Source organism: Cinclus cinclus, chromosome 3 (genome assembly GCF_963662255.1).
Source record: "Cinclus cinclus chromosome 3, bCinCin1.1, whole genome shotgun sequence".
Lineage (NCBI taxonomy): Eukaryota > Metazoa > Chordata > Aves > Passeriformes > Cinclidae > Cinclus > Cinclus cinclus.
The window spans coordinates 7,171,646-7,190,580 of NC_085048.1; the positions used below are offsets into that span (position 1 = coordinate 7,171,646).

An 18,935-nucleotide genomic window follows, 5' to 3' on the forward strand; every position below is an offset into this window, starting at 1 on the left:
ACTAATGGATTTGTCTGCACATTTATTTACATTTTTCATATAAAAGTGCAAGAGTCAAGAAAACTTAATTGTACCACTTGCTACATAAACCTGAATGGCACAGTAGCACAGGAAGATTAGAGCACTGGAAGGTGTTTAAAGGCACAGTTTCCAGAGATTTGCTTTCTGAGGACACTTGAATAGATATCTGCCCAGCTGACTTTCATTTCACACGCACCATGAGAGATGCTGAAGCAAACCAGTTTTATATCCCTGGGAATGAAGGACAGTACATCCCTAGTCTGAAGTCTCACTTCTTTTTTCAATACAAGTTGCACCAATGAAGTAATTTTCTATTTAGGACAAAATCAGGAAAAGACAAACCCACCTTTCACTTAACCACACAAAAGAAGTACAACCCCAGCAACCATCCTTTGGCACAGGTAGCACAGAGGAGTCAGGACTTGTTGAAGATCCTGGGATATGTCTTACCTGGAGATTATAGTTCCATTCACAAATCCACATGCTTAATAAACACAGTACAAAATATTAAGTCTTTGTGTTCTTTTCTCTTTCAGCAAAACACAGAATAGTTGGCGACAAACTTTATGCCTTGAGTACATGAATAGCAAAATAAAAGATTTGGATGTAAATGGAGCAAAGTGAAGAGAAAAACTTCAGTTTTCAAGTAAGGATTTTCAACATCTTTGAAACTTGACCACATCCAATTAGTGTCTACATCAACTGGGCAGTTCAGGACAGAGGCAGACAAAAAAAATATAAAAACAACTCTAAACTACTACTCCTGCTTGGTGATAGCTGAAAAAGCTGAAGTTTCAGAGACAAAGCTGCAAGTGGGTCCCTGTGCTAATGAGCTAGGTAGTTTAACATCACCTGATCTGCAAGACACCCGCAGCAGCCATAAAGAAGCAGAAACCACTTCAACCATTGCTAAGAACAATTCCTTCAGAGCTTGCTTTGAGGCACTTCATATGCAGTATGCACCAGACTACCTCATTTTTATCTTCTCACACATGCACCTACCACCATGAGAAGACTTGACTGAACATTATTACACTGCAGATATTGTGATAAAAGTTACATCCTGAAGATTTTCAAGTTAAGAGCTCGAATCTGAGCTTGCCTGCAGTATTGGCTGTTGAAGAGTTACTGTGAGAAGAATGCAAACTGCAGCAGTTACACTACAATGAAAGTGAAATTTCACTTTAGTCCAAAGTGCAAAAATAAATACTATTTTTCCTTAAAAGGTGCTATCAGTAGTTAAGTCTCAGAGAACTGTTCCACCTAGACCCAGTTATTAAATAAGTAAGAAGCTTTCTACCTAAGGAAATTCTAAGGATGATCTGCTGTACAGTTACCTCTGCTACATTGCATTGCCAGACTCTGACCACCCAATTTAGCTGAAAATACGTTTATTATAGCAGACAACAGCAGAGCACCCATTCTGCTCTCTAAGAGCACAGTGCATGAGGATGTGAGGGCATCCACATATTGCTGGTTACATTTTTGGTTTTGCCTAGTTCACCCTGCAGATAATTTTTGGTCAGTTAAAACCTAATTTGATCTTGTACTATTGATAGCATTTTTTTTGCTCATTATTGAGTTGTCCATTAGGTGTAGCAGCAGTTTTGTAGTCATTGTCAGGTGCTTTTATCACTAAGAGTCTGAAAGGTTCTGTTGTTTTCCGAAGTCTCTGAACAACAACAGCATTTTGCAACTTTGCTTCCTGAAGTGTGAGTGTCTCATCCTGCAGCTCTCGAAAAGGCAGGGAGGTGGTCAATGTGAAGGGAACACTTCCCTCAGTTCCTTGATACTTTGTTATGAAGTCTCTGACATGGCTGATTCTGAGAAGAGAGTAAGAAAACTCGGCATTAGAGTTTCAGCACTGCAATCCCCACACGTGCACATAACACATACAGCCACCATGGGACAGGAATGAAATTCCACTTCATGGAATGCCTGACAGCAGAGAATTGGAGTAATACAGATGAGGTGGTATCCTGAAATGCCTGATCCACTTGGGAGGCAAGGACCGAGGTCTGCATGCTCTGAATCCTCCCAAGGGGACAAGGATGAGTATCTTATTCTGAGCACTCAAATGCACCACTGTGGCTCAGATGGTATTTACACAAACCTACCATTTCCTAACCAGCTGGTGGAGCTCTTACCTGAGGGTTCTGTAGCCAAGAGCTAGAATAAAGATGCATCCAGTCTGTGGTTCATGTAGCGGAACCATAATAAAAATAAAGAAAAAGGGTTTACAAAAACTGTTTAGACAGCTGATACATTGACTTGGTCTAAGTACAGTCCCATCCTCCCAAAGCAAGGGCACAGATTCAATCTGTCTGTGAAGAGCCGTGCAACAACTGAGCAAGACAGAAGTTTTGCTGTGGAAGAATCAGGATTGACTAATTTAATTAGAAAATTAAGATGAGAAGATACATCTGTATGAATAACACAGTGTCAATGTTCATTCGCTGGTCCTGAGGCCAACTGGCAGACCGGTTGCTGGCAAATTCCTAAATTCATCCTTCCTCTCCTCCATGCACAGGGTCTCTCATAAGGCTTAGCCTCCTCTGGGAATGGTCCAGGACCTGAGCTATGGATGAACCATGGATGGCTAGGTATTGACTGAGGAAGTGCTGGCTGGCTTGGGGCCATGCCATCCATTTAGCAGCACAGGTGCCCAGGAGTTTCCATGCCTTAGCTACACTCACCAGGACAGACACAGCCAGCAAAACTGAAACTAATTCCTGTGCACGCAGGCCTCAACATAGAGGCACTGCTTGGTCTTGTAAGCCAAGAGCCTGAAAAACCTCAAGCAGGACTAATTTTTGGTTTGACTTCTACAGGTGTCTACATGCATTATTTTAAATTTCATTGGGTTCCAAGAGCAACTCAGGCAATTAGCCACCAGCTCTCCGCTTCAGGGTGAACAAGTACTTTTCCAGGCTCACCACCAGATGCTCCAGGGTCACACAAATGTAGTAAGTGCCAAAGAGGGGGCACAACTCCATCCAGGACACAGCTACGTGTGCTATTTCTACAGCTCTGCTCTCCTACTTGCTGCACTCTCATGTCTCAATTCCCTACACTGTAATGCTTCCTGTGCTTCTGCTCCAATCTTTCACTAGTAATCAATTCCTATCTAAGGCAGTAGTTATTGTGGCACCTACACATTCTAACTGCAAAAACCTAAAAATCATCAATTCACCCAGACACTGGGTAATATTCTACATATGTGATACATGCTATTAATCTACACCTTGGTTAACAAATAGCTGGCTGTCTCATGCACTGAAAGAAGTGCTGTGTATGTGATCATCATGATTAAGGATATCTCTGAAAGGATTTCCCTCTAGTTCTTATCAGGTTATACACAAGCACTGTGTACATCACAAATGTGCTGGTCTTGTGGAGAGAAGCTATGTTATGATAGAGTATTTATTGCACAGTACTTCAAAAAGAGCATTACACCAGTAAATCTGTTGTTCTGCTTATCTCAGATGGTTTTTTCCTCTCAAAAGCACTTAGCAGCTGTTCAAATTGCTATTTCCTATGAAGACACAAAACTTCTGAATATACTTAAGTGTGTGGAACCTGGAATAATTGAGATATGAAGCCCTTCAATGAAGTATTTATAATTAAAATAGCAATTTACCCTTCAGCAGTACATCACAACAGTGTTTCAACCTGTCTCTCAGGCCACTAACAGTAATAAATTAGTACCAGTCAAAGAAAACACTACAGTCATTAACTTTCAACAGCTGAGCTTTCCCTTCTGACCAGCCACAGACACAGACAGTTTATCTTGACAGCAGCCTGGGTTGTATTAAATCTGTCATACCTTTAAATTGCTTCACAGAGAAGCACAGGCAACATATCCTTTCCACACGACATGACTGTAGTACTGCAGTAATTTCTCAAATCTGGATTTGAGAAAGGTCTCTAAATACAGTAGCTCTACAGTTTAATGGTAAAGTGTTAATCCCACTTGCTCAAAGCTCCTGCATACATGCACTGTGCTGACACCTTCTGACATTATCCTCATTTCTAAGCCTCTTTGGGAACCAGACATTTTATTAATTAAGAATTAAACACAGTGTGTGCATTCCATCCTGTCCATGTTGACACGCAGGGGGTGAACCTCCCTGTGCAGTGCACCGACTCCAGCCCTCCCCAGAGGTTTCTCTGACTTAACTCTAAGTCCCTGTTTTCAGCTCCCACCTATGGTGCTTCCTTTGCCCAATGACCTGCAGGCTTTTTACTAAGCCATTTGTTCCAGATGTAGTTGTTTTGTGAGAGACCTATCATGTTAAAAGCTATTTCTTCTAGTAATGAGCAATATATACACCTTAACTTTCACTAACCTACATATAACTCCTACGGTTTCCTCATATTTTCCTTTACACTCAGTTATGAGCTGACTTTTAACAGTTCACATTTTTCTTATGCTCTTTTCTTGCCGGCTAAAAGATTCCTCAAAATTTCAAAGGTTTTCCACATAGAACTGAAAAGCAATTTGATGCTAAGTGAACTGAGGAGGTAGATTAGTCATGGAAATTAAAGACTTAAATGTACAGGTATTAGGACAAATAGTTCGATATATGCAAATATATATGACAGTGGTAAAATATATGCAAATATATATGACAGTGGTAAAATAAATCTTACCTGTGAGAAACATTGAATTTCTGAATTATCCTTTCCCCATCAGCTAACCAGATCTGGACATTGGTGATAGGCTCCAAATCATTCAAGGGTACTAAAGACAGGTTTCTTTTGTTATCAGGTCCTGGATGACCATCTCCCACTTTAGAGATTATCTTTGGAGTAGCACTGAAAAGAAAAGCCACATGAGGTTAAGGCTTCTGTGTACACATGAAAGCTCAAACTTCCCTCCAGACCTCTACTTCTGGAGCCTTCTGCCCCAAAGCAGAGCATGGTGATGACTTCTTATTTTAACAAACATAGGAACACTGACATAAACATCAGCTTTTTTCTTTCTTCCTTATTTTTCCTACACATATGCCATTATTTTCATTTAAAGACTAAAACATGCTAAAGAATTCCAGTTTGCTTGTGTTTAACATTTTTATAAGATGGAAAGGAACTTGAAATATCAGAGGATTAAATATGAATATACAAGAGACAAAACTGTCTGAAGATTCTTCATGCATTTTTGTACTCTAATCACACAGGTTAAACTTTAAGGGGGTTGAGTATTGAATCTGCATACTCAAAAGTTAATTTTCAGCATAATGTGATTACAGTAATTCAATTTAACTGAATGTTGTTAGCCTTGATTTAGACTCCAACATAATCTATCTCAGCTTAGAAGAATTACTCATCTATCAGAAAAATTGACTTAATGTGAAAAATCCAGACTTATGCACACAGCAGTTGGATTTTTTTCCTAAGGCATTTTCCAAAGCTGACCCAACCACAGGGGCAAAGATTGATAAAATGACTTGACGGAATACATGGACCTCAGTCCAAGTGCATGGTTTTTTAAAAAAAACAAACATTAAAAAAAACTGCTGGCAAAAAATTTTATTCTGAAGAAATGTCTAGAGCTTAGAGCTTCTTTCATGACTAAGCTTGTTCAGCATGTACAGTTTAAGTCCCCACTGGGCCTGATCCAATGGGCACATTCTCTGCTCCTGTGACTAAAACCAGATGTTTACTTGCAGAACAATAGCAGTGATTTAAGGAGCTTCCATTTCTCCTCTGAGCTCAGCTGTGGTCACAGACTACATGAGCACTACACGGCAGTTTGCAGAAAAGCTCTCTTTGCACAGAAAATTGCTGAGTTTCTTGAGAGAGAAGTAACTAAGGTCCATAGAGTAACAGTCTTAACTATACTGCACACCTGCTTTGCAGACAAACTCCATTCTTATGCTCTTGTACCTGTATTAGTTTATTTGTAAGGCAGAAAAGTCACAGCTAATTTATTATTAGCTAATGACTTAATATATTCAGGCTAATAAAGCTGGAGTCTTAAGCAGAAGTTTAGTCAGAGGTATTCCAGAAACTTTTATTGCCCATTTAAGTGCTGCCCTAACTTCTAGGATATCAGCCAATAGAGGCATTTCTATGTATCTTCCATAGAAACTCGGAAAGAAGAATGAGAATCAAGAAATCTCATTTCCAAGTGAGCCATAAGAGATGTTCACTGTGACTGGAGACAGATAAGAGGTACAAAACCTTTTTTGCATTACACAGAAATCAGCTCGGCCACAAGGACTTGGCAGCAACAAATTACAAGAGGCATTTTACACCTGTAAAATATTTGGGCATTACTAGTACAGGTGATGTACTAACACCCACTTCCCTCACTATCTCACAAACAGCTTCTGTTCATGCTTGACCTCAATACGAAAAAAAACTTAATTGCCCTCCAGACCAGGAATAAAAGCTTGAGTACCAGCAAGATAACATTAAGCAGTTTTTCAAGCAGAGCAAAAAATAAAAATAAAAAAAAAATTTTAAAAAATAATAATAATAAAAAGTAATAAAAAAATTCAAGTCATGCTTCAGTCCAGCAATGCCCAGCTCTTGCTGTCTCCCTGTTTAGTTGCTGCTTCAGACACTGCAGAACTCACATGAGTGAGCTGCTCCAGGACAGCAGAGGTGCTCAGCCATGGTGTCCGGCTCAGGCTGGGCTGGGTGACATCAGTCACAGCTGTAGCTCAGACAGCTGTCTAGCATGGACACAGATTTTGATGTCATTCCCAAACCAACTTCCCTCACAGTCACAGTTCCATATGCAGCAGGCACTGGAGGTGATTCCTTCAATAGCAAGTATGTGTGAAGCTGAAGCCAATACATTAAGTGAAGCTTTAAGTTAGAACAGCTGTATTCATCAAGATTTAAAGCACTTCTAGATGTAAAACCTTCTCTTGCAGAACTGACAGATAAAGCCATCTAGTGGTGGGAGCTTCGACTAAAGCCAACACCCAAGAATCTAAGTCTTATTAGCCTGAGATTGAAGCATTGGAACTCCTTTTAAGGCCTATTCCTTTTGTAATAATATCAACAGAAGATGTAAACTAGAGATCAAAGAGACATAAGAGCATCCTGTCAATTTTCTGACAAGAAAAAGCCCAGCAGTTAGGTATCATGCCTTAGCCTGACTGATGGTTAAGCAGCTTGACACACAATGCTTTACCCTAATGAGGTTACAGAGCAAGCTCGCTGTGCTACAAGGGATTTCAGTCAATAGTTTAATTAACATGTTTCTGAGGCTGTCTCAAAAATGCATAGATCAACCCAATAGAAAAGTAGGGTTGCAAATCCAGTCATAATCCCAAACTATGAAATTCAGCTGGACAATGATAGATAAAACAGTATACCCATTAGTTACACAGGTTCATAAGGTACATTAGGAAATTTTGATGCATCTCAATTATTTCTTCTGTAGAACAAAGAGGCAGAGCATCAAGCTTGTCTGAGCTATATCAACATACATGTTATTTCTTGGTCCTCCAACAAGAATTTTGAGAACTAGTCAGCATACCATAATGGTTCATCCATTACAAAATTCCTCTACTTGGGAACACTGACAAAGTATACAGTATTAATTTTTTAAGTTTATTTGCTAAGCAGAGGTTTAGCTAGGCTATAGGCTGAAGTAAACTCTTCAGTCATTTGTCTCTCTCACTTCTGACTAATCACACAAATGCAACTGTGGAAAAGGAGTTCTATAGCTTAAAACTTGTTCCAGGTCTCAGCCAGCTCTGTTGCTGCCCCACAGAGTTTTTCTGCTGCAAGTGTGGTGTATTCATGCAATGGACATTTATTAACAGCAGGAAGTGAGCACTACTTTCTGGAGTAGGAGCACTTACAGCTCATGTTTCCAACATCAGCAAAAATATTTACTTTTCTTTAAGGAAAGGCTTTGGTAGCACAGCACAGAATAGACAAGCAAGAGTAGAAGATAAAAAGTGCTGAGCAAGTTGTAGAATGTCTCAGTGTACAAGACCAGTCAACCAAAATTCAGAGATTAGCATGTTTCTGAAACCTAACTTGCCTACTGGGAAGCAAGATTATTACTTGCTGTAGGCATGGCAGAGTACAAGAAGTGACTGAACAACCTAGCACTCAGCCCTGGTTAGCAGGCAGAAACCCAGCACGCTGAAGATCATTCTGGTTTTGTTATGAACAGCTCTACTTGTAGATAAAATAAGTTCTTCACCCCTATTTGCTCAGGATTTCCATGCCTCCAAAAGCAAGTCTTGCACCATCTCACCCATCTCTCAAGGGAAAATTTTCCCCATTGTATCTACTCATGGAGCAACTGAATGGACTGTACTACAGAAACAGATGAAACTCATAAAATAGATACTTGCTTCTCTGAGTTAGTCTGGAACCACTCACCCTCTACCTTTATCAGTCTTTTGCTCTGCACATTATCTTCTTCCCCTACCTCAGTTCTTCCTGTGCAGGTCAGGTTTTCCCTCAGCACATGCTCTGGACCTTAGCAGCCAAACCCTTCCAACTTAATTGAAACAAGCTGTTCATCTAAGGCTGCACCACAGCTTAGGAACCCCACCCTGCAGCTCACTCAGCAGTGCTACCTGTGATGCCTCCTGTAGCCTCCTGGTCACAGGAACATGCTCTGTTCCTTAGGCCAAAGCCTGCTTTTATAGGCACACAAGTCTTGCATGACAGGGATATGTCAAGCAGATAATGTGGCTGGAGTAAGCAGAAGTCACAGGGAACAAATAAATGAACAGCCTTCCAAAATACAATAATTGTTTGGTTGCAAATCAAGTCCAGTTTTAGCACTGGTATGAATGGCTGATACTCTCCAACTGCAAAAGAGACACGGATCACTGTAGAATGCTAAAATGCCTTATTGCAATACATGCATGATTAATTACTGAACAATTTTAAGAGAACGCAAAATCACCTCTTTCTTCTTCAGTTCTCTTTATGGGATTGTGATACTTCCCCCTCTTCTCAAACTGCTGCTCATACAGCTTAAAAAGAGATTATTTTCTCTAAAATCACAGAATAGAAGAGTGACAGCATTTCAGCTGGAAACAGTTCTGCTAATACTGAGACCTTGAACAAAGAAAGCCAAGAGCTTCCCGGCTGTACCAACAGTCCAGTGGATTGTGGGAGCCAATTATTCCCCAAGCTTCATGGAGAGACAACAAGATGCTGCAGGAAGGAGCACTCACACTGTCAGCAGACACTGGAGGAGAGCAGCTTGTTCAGCCTGTGGAAGAGATGGTGGTGGTTTTGGGGTACCTAAAAGCAGCCTGCCAGGGTCTGCAGGAGGTGGTGATGCTCATTATGGTGGACAGAAATTCCAACGAGAGGCATTCAGACTGGAGGTAAGGAAAAGATTCTTTCCCATCAAGACAGTTGACCACTCAGGAAGGCTGCGCAACCTCTGCTCTTACAGGATTTCAAAACACACCTGGATAAAAGCCTGAGTAACCTCATCTGTCCCCACAGATGCCCCGGCTTTGAGCAGGAGCTTAGATTAGAAAACTCCAGAGATCACTTCCCACCTGAATTTTGATCCTTCACTGTAAGTATAGCTCCCTTCAGCTACTCAGTCATAGATCACATCAGCCTACTTACCTTCCTAATCTGTAACCATGTCCAGAAAAGGGATGAAACATTGGCTTTTTCGATGACAAATACACCTTATCTTTTTTATCTTCCACTTTCACTTCTACCTCCTCCTTATCAAAAACTTTTTGCAGCTCAAAAGGCAGTTCCCTTAAGAAAATAAACAAAAGGTAAAAAAAAAAGTACTATACTGTTTTCAGTATACAAAATAGACCAATGATTAATATCTGTTCAACTTTTGGCCTTTCAACAATAATGCATTTAAAAAACAACTTCACAAGTGTTTATTAAGAGTTAGGTTAAGTGCATGACATACAAATAACTTCAAGTTCCTGATCTGCAAATTAACTAGAAAGTATGTAATTTAAAAAGTATATAATAAAAAAACTCTATTATGCAAGTTTTTGAACGATATTCAGATTTACTCAGCAGTTACCACTCTAAACACATAATGTGTAGGAAGTTCAGCGTTGCCACACACTGCTGCAAAAGGTTCAATTATTTTACCCGCACAGTAAAACAAAAAGGGTTTTAAAGAGGAAGAACTGAGTTTAGACACAATGTATTTAGTGACAAACACAGATCTCAGCTTCTAAAAATTGTATCATCACTAATAGCTCCACTCTTTAGTTCAGTAACATCACCTTGATAATGCTTTAATTGCATGAAGCAGAACACAATGCCTTTGTCTCTGAGCTCTGATGCAGACAGTACAATTTCGGGTGGTGGGGCTCAGCTGGCACAGGGGCTGTACTAAATGCTTCTCTACCATCAATGATTATGCAGAAACCACCTCATAATTAGCATCTTCACAGGCAAACAGTGAAATAAAAGTGGCAAACTTTTGATTAATGTACACAAAGGGCTTCAAACAGTGCAGTTAATTGCTACTACAACTAACACAGGTGACAGTCATATAGGAGAAATAGTGTAAAATTAGTATTTTTGATGGCCTAGCAAAATAGCAAAAAGAAAAATACAATGACTTAAGAATTTCACATGCTTGATAAGGAGGTATTAAATTACATAATCCATACAATTATAATCTCCTTGCCATTTGTATGGGGTGAGGAAACAGACTATAAATTAAAGGCTCAAAATAGCACTGGTTAGTATGGTCAAACTCCTTTTTTTTTAAAGCAACAACTGCAAACAATAGCAGAAATCAGGAAAGCATGTTAACTTTTAATATAGGAAAAAACGTAAGATGGCAATTAACACAGGAATTTGTGTAAGACTGGTATATATACACAACAGTAAGTCTGTACTTGGAAAAATGTCAGAAATTTAAGACTGATCAGAGTTGCTTGATGCTACATAGAACATCTGTGCCCATTTAAGGCTTTTCATCAACAAAAAGAAAACAAAGACCATAAAACCAGAAATGCTCAACCCCTTGTGCATTGACTTCATTAGTCAAAATACCATTTGATCTGTAGCTCTTATTGGGCACTGATTTATTCTTTATTCCATTGTTCACCTGCTGTGCCCCCTGCCAACACTGGCTTTTATCTATTCATCAGAAACTGTACAACTACTGCCACTGAGAGCTGTGTTAAACCTGTAGATGTTCCAGCAGCCATTAGCACTGCAGGAACAAGACCAGCAGGGCCTGTGCTCCTACAGGGACACTGCAGTGCAGCAAAGCCACGTAAAAAATTTAGAGCATAAGCTAAGTGCTACCCAAAGCACATTAACTCAGCCTGGTTAAGAACACAAAACTCGCTTACCCTTTTTTAATGGACTCCAAAAACTGCTGGTTTGCAACATCAGCGTAGCTCCGAAGTTCGCCATCATTTACCGTAAACCCATTTTTCCAAAGTTTAATGATTACATCAACCTACAGATATAACAATCCTCATTATAACACTGATGAAAAGGAGCCTGGTATACCCACATACCCTGTGATTATAAATCATCCACTTCACGGACTAAAAATACTGAGAGCAGGGTCACTGTAATCTGCCTTGGCCCCATGCCAACAGGCACAGCAACTGCAAGGGGTAAGTGACACTTCTAGGTATCTTGTGTCAATCAGGGTTAGAAACAAACCTTCCTCCAATAGTTTTGGCTTCCTAGGTCAAGAACACTCCTTCAATTCAGCAGGAGAAAAAAAAAAGCTGGACTATCCCAGCCAGCTGCAACTCTTCAAGGGCTAATTTGAGAGCACACATGCCTGGTGTTGGAACACCAACTGCCAGAATAGTACAGCTGGGGATTTATTAGGGTGAAATGTTGTTCTGATCATTCAGGAGGATTTTCTCAAAGTAAAGGCATTGAGATGATACATACAGAAGCCTTTCACTCAGGAAATGAAGTATCAGGAAATCTACTTTCAGACAGCCATACACTTAGGTTATCCTGGATTTTTTGGGTGCATTCACAACCTTGGTGGTTAGGGGAATGAAAAAATAAATTCTCAGTAATTGCTTAGATTTGCCAGAAATCATCCACTACTCCAACTCATAACCTTTACAATGTTTACTGAAATCTCTCAACTGTAAGATGGGTATTTGAGATTGTGTTTTCATATTAATGAATCATGCCATTTAAGGAACCATTTGGTTATCGAGATCTGATCCCTGTTACAGCATTGTCTTGACAGATAGCTGGCCACAGATGAGGGCACAAATGCTGAATTCACCTCAGCTGAAAATTAGTTTGAATGAAGCTTGATAGTACCCAACCAGGTTTTTTTTTGTTGTTGTTTTTTTTTTGTTTTTTTGTTTTTTTTCAGTTTGACTTGTTAGGTGATTGCTACATAAATAAACAGCATGTGCAAACTGCTGAATAGAATTCCTTGTCTTTCAGTTGGGTAATCTGTCAAAAGAAGTAGACAGGACTCAGCAAGATCAGATTTCACCAGAAACTCTTGTGTCTCATGGCACCAATGCATATGGAAAGAGTTCTAATTATGGGAAGGTTCCTCTACAGTGAGCCAGGATGCCAATTTTACGTGGACTAATTATTCCACACCAACTTCCCATTTAAGCACTGACACAACAAATGCCATGGAACACTATTTCAGGACTGCAATTCAAGATATTGCTCTGGACATTTCATTTCTTCCAGGGTCAGTTAAGGATCCATGAACGTAATTTCTAGCAATGCCCACTCCAAATTTCTTCTTGTCATCTTTGTTCTACATGGCATTTTCTCCCTCCTCTTATGAGTCTTTGATGAGTAACAGAAAACCACAAAAAGAACAGAATCACTGAGACAAAAACCCACACTGAACATCCCACTACAACCATAATTATATGAGTAAGACCAAATGAAAAATATTTGGGCTATGCCTCTGCATAAAAAGGCTGCAGCTCCTTAAATAACTTCTTATGTAACAGCACTTGTCATTCCTTGAACTCCTGCTCACCTCACTCTCTGTACTAATAAAGCTGAAGTGTATTAGCCAAAGCCAGCATCAGTTCTAGAATGACTCTAAACCAACTATAAAGCACTAAGAACCAGAAGCCAAGCAGCAAAGGTCTGGCTGACTGGGAGATGGGAGGCTGTTCCTACAGCTCTCCAAATTGTGCACGTTCTTTTACTCATGTACTGGAAAAGACTGCTGGACTTATAGTATCTGTTTTCCACAATACTCCTGGAGTGCTGTTATAACAAACGTGAGTATTTTTTTCTTCACTGCCTACCTGTTTCTTGACTGTAGTTGGGGGCACACACATAGCACCAATCTTCTGAGCTTCTTCAAATAGGTTATCTACAAAGTAGTCACAGTTTTGTTCTGTACCGTTCAAAATCTCATCATCGGTCCCTGATTTACACACCCTGCAGAACAAAGACAGAAGCAAAAATGACTCCTCAGAGGACACATTAGAAGACAAGTAGGTACCTCAGAAGCTCAGTACCAAGAAGTATAGAAGGCACATTCCCCCCGCACCCAGCTTACTCAGTTTACTGAGTACACACTGAGTACAAAACATCGGGTCAACTTCTCATTGTGCCTTTTCTATAAACTTCTTATCAATCTCCAACTGCTACAATTTGCACTTCAAAAGCACAAGCTAAAGAGTGTCATCAGAAAAGATGAAGTAATCTATGCAAAGCTTCTAAGCTTAGTATCAGAGCAAGGAATGCAAGTAAGATGATTCATACTTTAACTATCATACACCTAGCTGCACACCAGCAAAGATCTTTCCTTAAAGCAATCCTGTGATACAACCTTGGGTTCCTTTGCTGTAAGTTTTAAAAAATACAAGAATATTGCCCTAGGATTTACTCCTCCACCCCAATTTAAACCTCCCCAATCCTAGCACCATCCCAGAACCACCAACACTGTTTTGGAAAGTGCATTAGGGAAACTCAAGCAACTCAACACCACTGGAGCACACTGAAGAAATACAATAGAAGCTTTCAACACTGTGGAGACTGCCAAGGTATTAAAAAAGATGCGCCAACCACTTCTTTTTATAGAACACTGTATATGTGACAGCTGTTTCTGTTAGATTTTCACCAATCAAAATGCAGAAATATGCAATCTGAATTATTATCTCAGTAAAGGTTCTTTGCATAGTAAGAAGATTATGCAGCTTTTTGTAAACATTGCAGGAGTTACTCCTTCAGGAGATTCAGAAAAGTCTATTTTAAGCAATTAATAAAATAAAAATCCCAGCTCTTGGAAAAAATATCCAATTATACATAAAACTCTGCATTGAATTCAAGAGCAGCAGTATTTACTGGAATGGTAATCAGATATATTTGCATAAAATTGAATTGTTTGCAGTTCACCTATGCAACACTAAGAATCCCTGGAGATTAACATCTTAAACAAAAGGAAACCTCAACAACTTTAAAGAAGAAATTTTAAAAGTATGCTGTCCCCATTTTAGTTTTCTAATACAACAAAAGAAACATGAAGCATTAATGCAGGTATTCAGTATGCTTCACCTCAGAAACAGAACTGGAAAAGCAAACCCCTCCATATCACATGCAGAGCTGCACAGTGAGTTAGCAATTTGAAAGGCCGCCTTGCCATTTTAAATAAAAATATTTGCACAGCTTCTTGCACCTAAGAAACATTTCAGGTATAAGAAAAATCTTTCAGCAAAACAACAGGATTTTTTTGAAACTTTCAGTATATATGGAACAGACAAATGCAGTAAAAATACTGTATTTTAGAATTTAACAAAAAGTTTGAAAAGTAATGACAGGACACACAAACAGAAGTGGGAAAGGAAGACAAAAAATGGGGAGAACTGACACCTACCATTCTTTCTTTACAGTTTTGATATTGTCCATGTCTTTCATTCTGGTGCTTCCCCTAATTACAAAAAGAAAATGGTTTAAAGCCAAAATAAAACAAATGCTTATCACACTTTGTCTCCTTTTGTAGCTGAAGCTTTATATTTTTTACTCTTTATACTTTTTTCCTGTGTTGATAATACATTTAACCAGAAACCTCAACTCCCCCCCCACCAAGTCTCCAGATGGTTCTTTGTTTTCCTGCAGTTTCTAATTTAATGACACATGAACCACGCATCTGTTCCAGACGTTCAGGAGCAAGGTTACTTTTTTACAAATATACATTTTGCAATATTAACAGTGTGATGTGAAAATAGATGCCCATACTTCTGTAAAGGGAAGGAAAAATATCACATTCCTTTCCTGAGTGGCATGGTTTAAACTTCCCTGATTTTACACAGCATTATGAGATGGTTGCAGAAAAACTGCACTGCCACTGCAGGCATTTGAGTGACCTTCACCTTAACTGAGCATTACTTAAAAGGGGCAAGATCTGTCAGGCTGCCCTTCCCACCTTACCTCAAGACATTGTTGCAACAACTTGGAAACTGTGAATTATCATTTCTGGTCTACTGTCAGCTGGCATGAAAATCTTGGATTTGTGAGTACTAAATATGATAGAGGATTAGTCTGCTGAGTCAAAAGAAATGAGGAATCCCACACTGATCTCATTACAGTCACTTTTGAATGCTCTCAAAAGAAAGTCACAGAAAGTCACTAAAAGCTAGAAACTTCCAAAAACACCCTTAAAGATAAAATTACTCTAAAATTGAAAAACCCCACAGGAAAACCGAAATTTTAAGTTGCAACTGTGTTCAGAGAGTTATCCCTGACAATCACTGTTTACACAAATGATGGTCTGCTCCTGGCAGGTCCAGGACTAAGTTATGACATTGTGTCTTTTAGAGAGCATCAGACTAAGCAGTGACAGACATTACTCCTGAACAAAGCAGTATGCATAGCAGCACTAAAATGAATTTTAAGTGATTTTGAGATCTAATTTAACAAGATGTGGAATTTAGGGGGAAATGACATTCACTGCAGCACTAATAAAAACAAACAAACAAAACCACCACACGCAGTACTAATTCATGCTCCTTGGGACTTGAGTACTGGTATTCTTTCAACTTGAAAGTTAAAATCCATGTGAGACACATTCTGTAGGAAAACATATAAGCCTCCAAAAAAACCTACAACGGTCAACCTTAAATTTAACTGGTGCTGTTAAGCATTAAGTCAAAACATATTTTGCACACCTTTGACATGTCACACAAGATGAGGCATAGTCTTTTTTTTTTTTTTTTTCCCCCTACAAATGCTCTCCCAGAGCCCTACATCTATCAGGCAAGCCTGTGCTGGTACATGATGATGTTATATGCATATCTGTTTGCTGCTCTTGGAACTATGTACTGAACTTGGGAAAAAAAAGAACTCTCAGTATCAAGTGAGCAGAATGAAACTGGAATGCTTAAAACGTGTTCTTTTTTCAAACTTCTCTGAAATTCAGTTTAACACACTTTGGCACATAGTGTTTTTTTATGTTTAGCCCAAAGTAATTCTTTGTGGTTTGTGTTAATGGGCTTATCTTCTAATCTTTCACTCCAGTAGGCTACTCCCCAAAGCAACAAGAGCCACCTCCTGCCATCTGCTTTTGTTGATCCTCTCTGACTTGTCATCAGAGCTGTTAGAAAGAAACAGACACAATGAAGCAGCTCTTCAAATTAGCTCTTTGGCTACATTAGGCTGGCCTCAAATGTGCATGAATGGTATTCAAAACTGGTCAGCTGTGAAAGCTGCTGTTCCTTGTAAAGTACAACAGCAATTACACTTAGAAGAAATGTTTGTGTTAATCTCTCTAGGTGAAGAATTATCCTACACAGCATATTAATGTTTATTACGGCCAAAAGCCATTAGGACATAGCAATGAGAATGCACTGAAAGCCCTTCAGCTCAACATGTTAACCCAGCCAGCACAAACCACCTCCTCTCACCAACTTCTGACAGATATCCCTAGCTGCTGTTTAAAATATTAAGCATTTTGGTGTGTAATTTTTGCGTCAGCGGCAAAAAGTTCCTCAGAACTGAATTACCACCTCCAGAAACCAAATTTAAAACATGAGAAGAAGCTGCAAATGCCAACAGCCCCCCACAGCGACATCTATTAATTTAGGTTAGGATACTCCTGGCCATTCCCACACAGCCTCATGAAGATGGGCCACTGACCCAGCAGCAGCCTTTCACAACCAGGCTTTCCAAACAGGCAGTCCTCAATAGGCATATTTGTTTTGGCAAGTAATTTTATGGTCAATACTTCTAAGCCCACACTTCCAGTTATAGTAACACAAGAAAAACAGAAACTGTGAGGCTTTCCTGGCTGTGAAGGGTAGAAATACCCACAGAAGCACATGCAGCCCCCTCCCCTGAAAGGCTGCTAACCCCTTATTAACTTTGGCAGAACAAACTCTCCAGTTGAGAGCTGCTCGCAGTACAGTATAGTCTGTCCCTACACAGCACAGGAATTACAGCTGAAAACTGCACTGTACCATGCCACAGAGAGATGGGAGGCTACAGAGAAATGACAAGTACAAATTAATACTGAGATGAGCATCAAACCTAATGGCCTGAACGTGACTAATGTGCTCAGGTACAAACCACGGCATTCACGCTTCTTCTCCAGCTGGCTAAAGGAGCTGTGCACTCAGAAAGAAACCTGTCCCCAACCCTGCTGTCCAGGTGTGAAAAGATAAATTACTTGTCTGTAGAACTGCCTTGTTAAGGTTTAGAACTTGACGTGTTTAATGATCTCAGACCGAAGGGGAGGTTAACAAAGCTTGGGAAGAAGGATATACCACTGATGGTGGACATATGGGAGGTACAGTTTACAGGCCACAAGGACATTGGGCAAAACTCTGACAATAAGGAAGAAACTCCTAAAGCCAGCTCAGCAACTGCGCTGAAATCACTTCCAAGTGGGTAAAAGGTTATTCTGGCAGGGCAAAATCGTGACCAGCAACTCACAGACCCGCATCTCAAGAAAACCACCCACCTAAAAGAAGCAAAAGACTGAACACACAGGCTTGCTTAGCATGAGAAGCAAGGGAATAACTTAACCAATAAAAACCAGAATACTCATTAGTAAGGTAACTATGCAAACTTGTAGCCAATGAACATTAATGCCTGTTTGCTAACACGTATAAATAGTGAGAAGCTTTGATAACCGTCGTGCTGGCTTTGTCCATTTACCACTCAGCCCTTCTTTCTGCACAGAACTGCAAATAAATTAAGTAGCTCGACTCTGTGTGCGGATTAGCCTCACACATAGCAGGTTAAAGAACCTATTTTGGGACAGCCCCGCGGCTGCGACACCCGAACTCACCCGCACGCCGAGAGCCAGGCCGGGCACACGCCCCGCGCCTCCCGGCGCTGCCAGACCCGCCCGCCGAGCGGCCCGCTCCCCGCCGGCCGGCCGGGCGGTATTTTTAGGCGATGAGGCAATACCGCGGTACCGACGCGGAGGCGGAACGCCCAGGGCACCTCGGGAGGGGCCGGGCCCCCCGAGGGTCGCTCCTGCTGCGGGACGCGGCTGAATCGGAGCGGGACAAAGCCGCGGGGCGGAGGAGAGCGGGGAGGGTCAGCCCGCCCGCCCCAGGGACGGCCGCGGGTAAAGTCCGAGCGCCAACAGGAGCGCCGGCTCTGCGGAACGCGCTGCCCGTGCCCGGCCTGTCCCCACAGCGAACTCACCGCCCGTCCCGCAGCGCCCAGCTCGGCCCCGGCCGCGGAACTCCTCGGTGTCCCGCCTGGAGCGGCGCAGGCGCGGCGGCGGCGGGCGGAGCGTGCAGAGCTCCGCCCGGTACCGCGGGGGGAGCGAGGGGTGTCCCTGAGGATCCGCACCCGCTCCGCGGGGGAAGCGCGGGTGCGCAGGGGGTGCTCTGCCCTGTACTGTACTGTACTCTACTCCATTCCACTCCGGGGACAGGCGAGGGCTGGGGTGCTTGTGTCTCGCCATGGCCCGCCTTTACGAGCCGGAACCCCCGCGCCGCTGCGGGATGCCTAGGCAGGAGCTGGCGCAGCACAGCAGAGATCAACAT

The 18,935-nt window shown here is 41.1% G+C and overlaps 1 protein-coding gene across 2 annotated transcripts; it reads right to left on the bottom strand.

Annotated features, from left to right (window-relative positions):
- Positions 1 to 282: 282 nt before the first annotated feature.
- UBXN2A (UBX domain protein 2A) lies at positions 283 to 18,629 on the bottom strand. Of its 2 annotated transcripts, none has more exons than XM_062489663.1 (7): positions 18,589 to 18,629; positions 14,813 to 14,866; positions 13,239 to 13,374; positions 11,319 to 11,428; positions 9,598 to 9,738; positions 4,675 to 4,839; positions 283 to 1,844 (listed from the first exon to the last, which is right to left on the bottom strand). In XM_062489663.1, the coding sequence occupies exons 2-7, from the start codon at positions 14,851 to 14,853 to the stop codon at positions 1,571 to 1,573; spliced, it is 867 nt and encodes a 288-aa protein (XP_062345647.1). In that variant the 5' UTR covers positions 14,854 to 14,866; positions 18,589 to 18,629; the 3' UTR covers positions 283 to 1,570. The 2 variants fall into 2 exon arrangements, with proteins under 2 accessions (XP_062345647.1, XP_062345648.1); XM_062489664.1 differs by lacking the exon at positions 18,589 to 18,629 and adding an exon at positions 18,224 to 18,266.
- Positions 18,630 to 18,935: the final 306 nt, after the last annotated feature.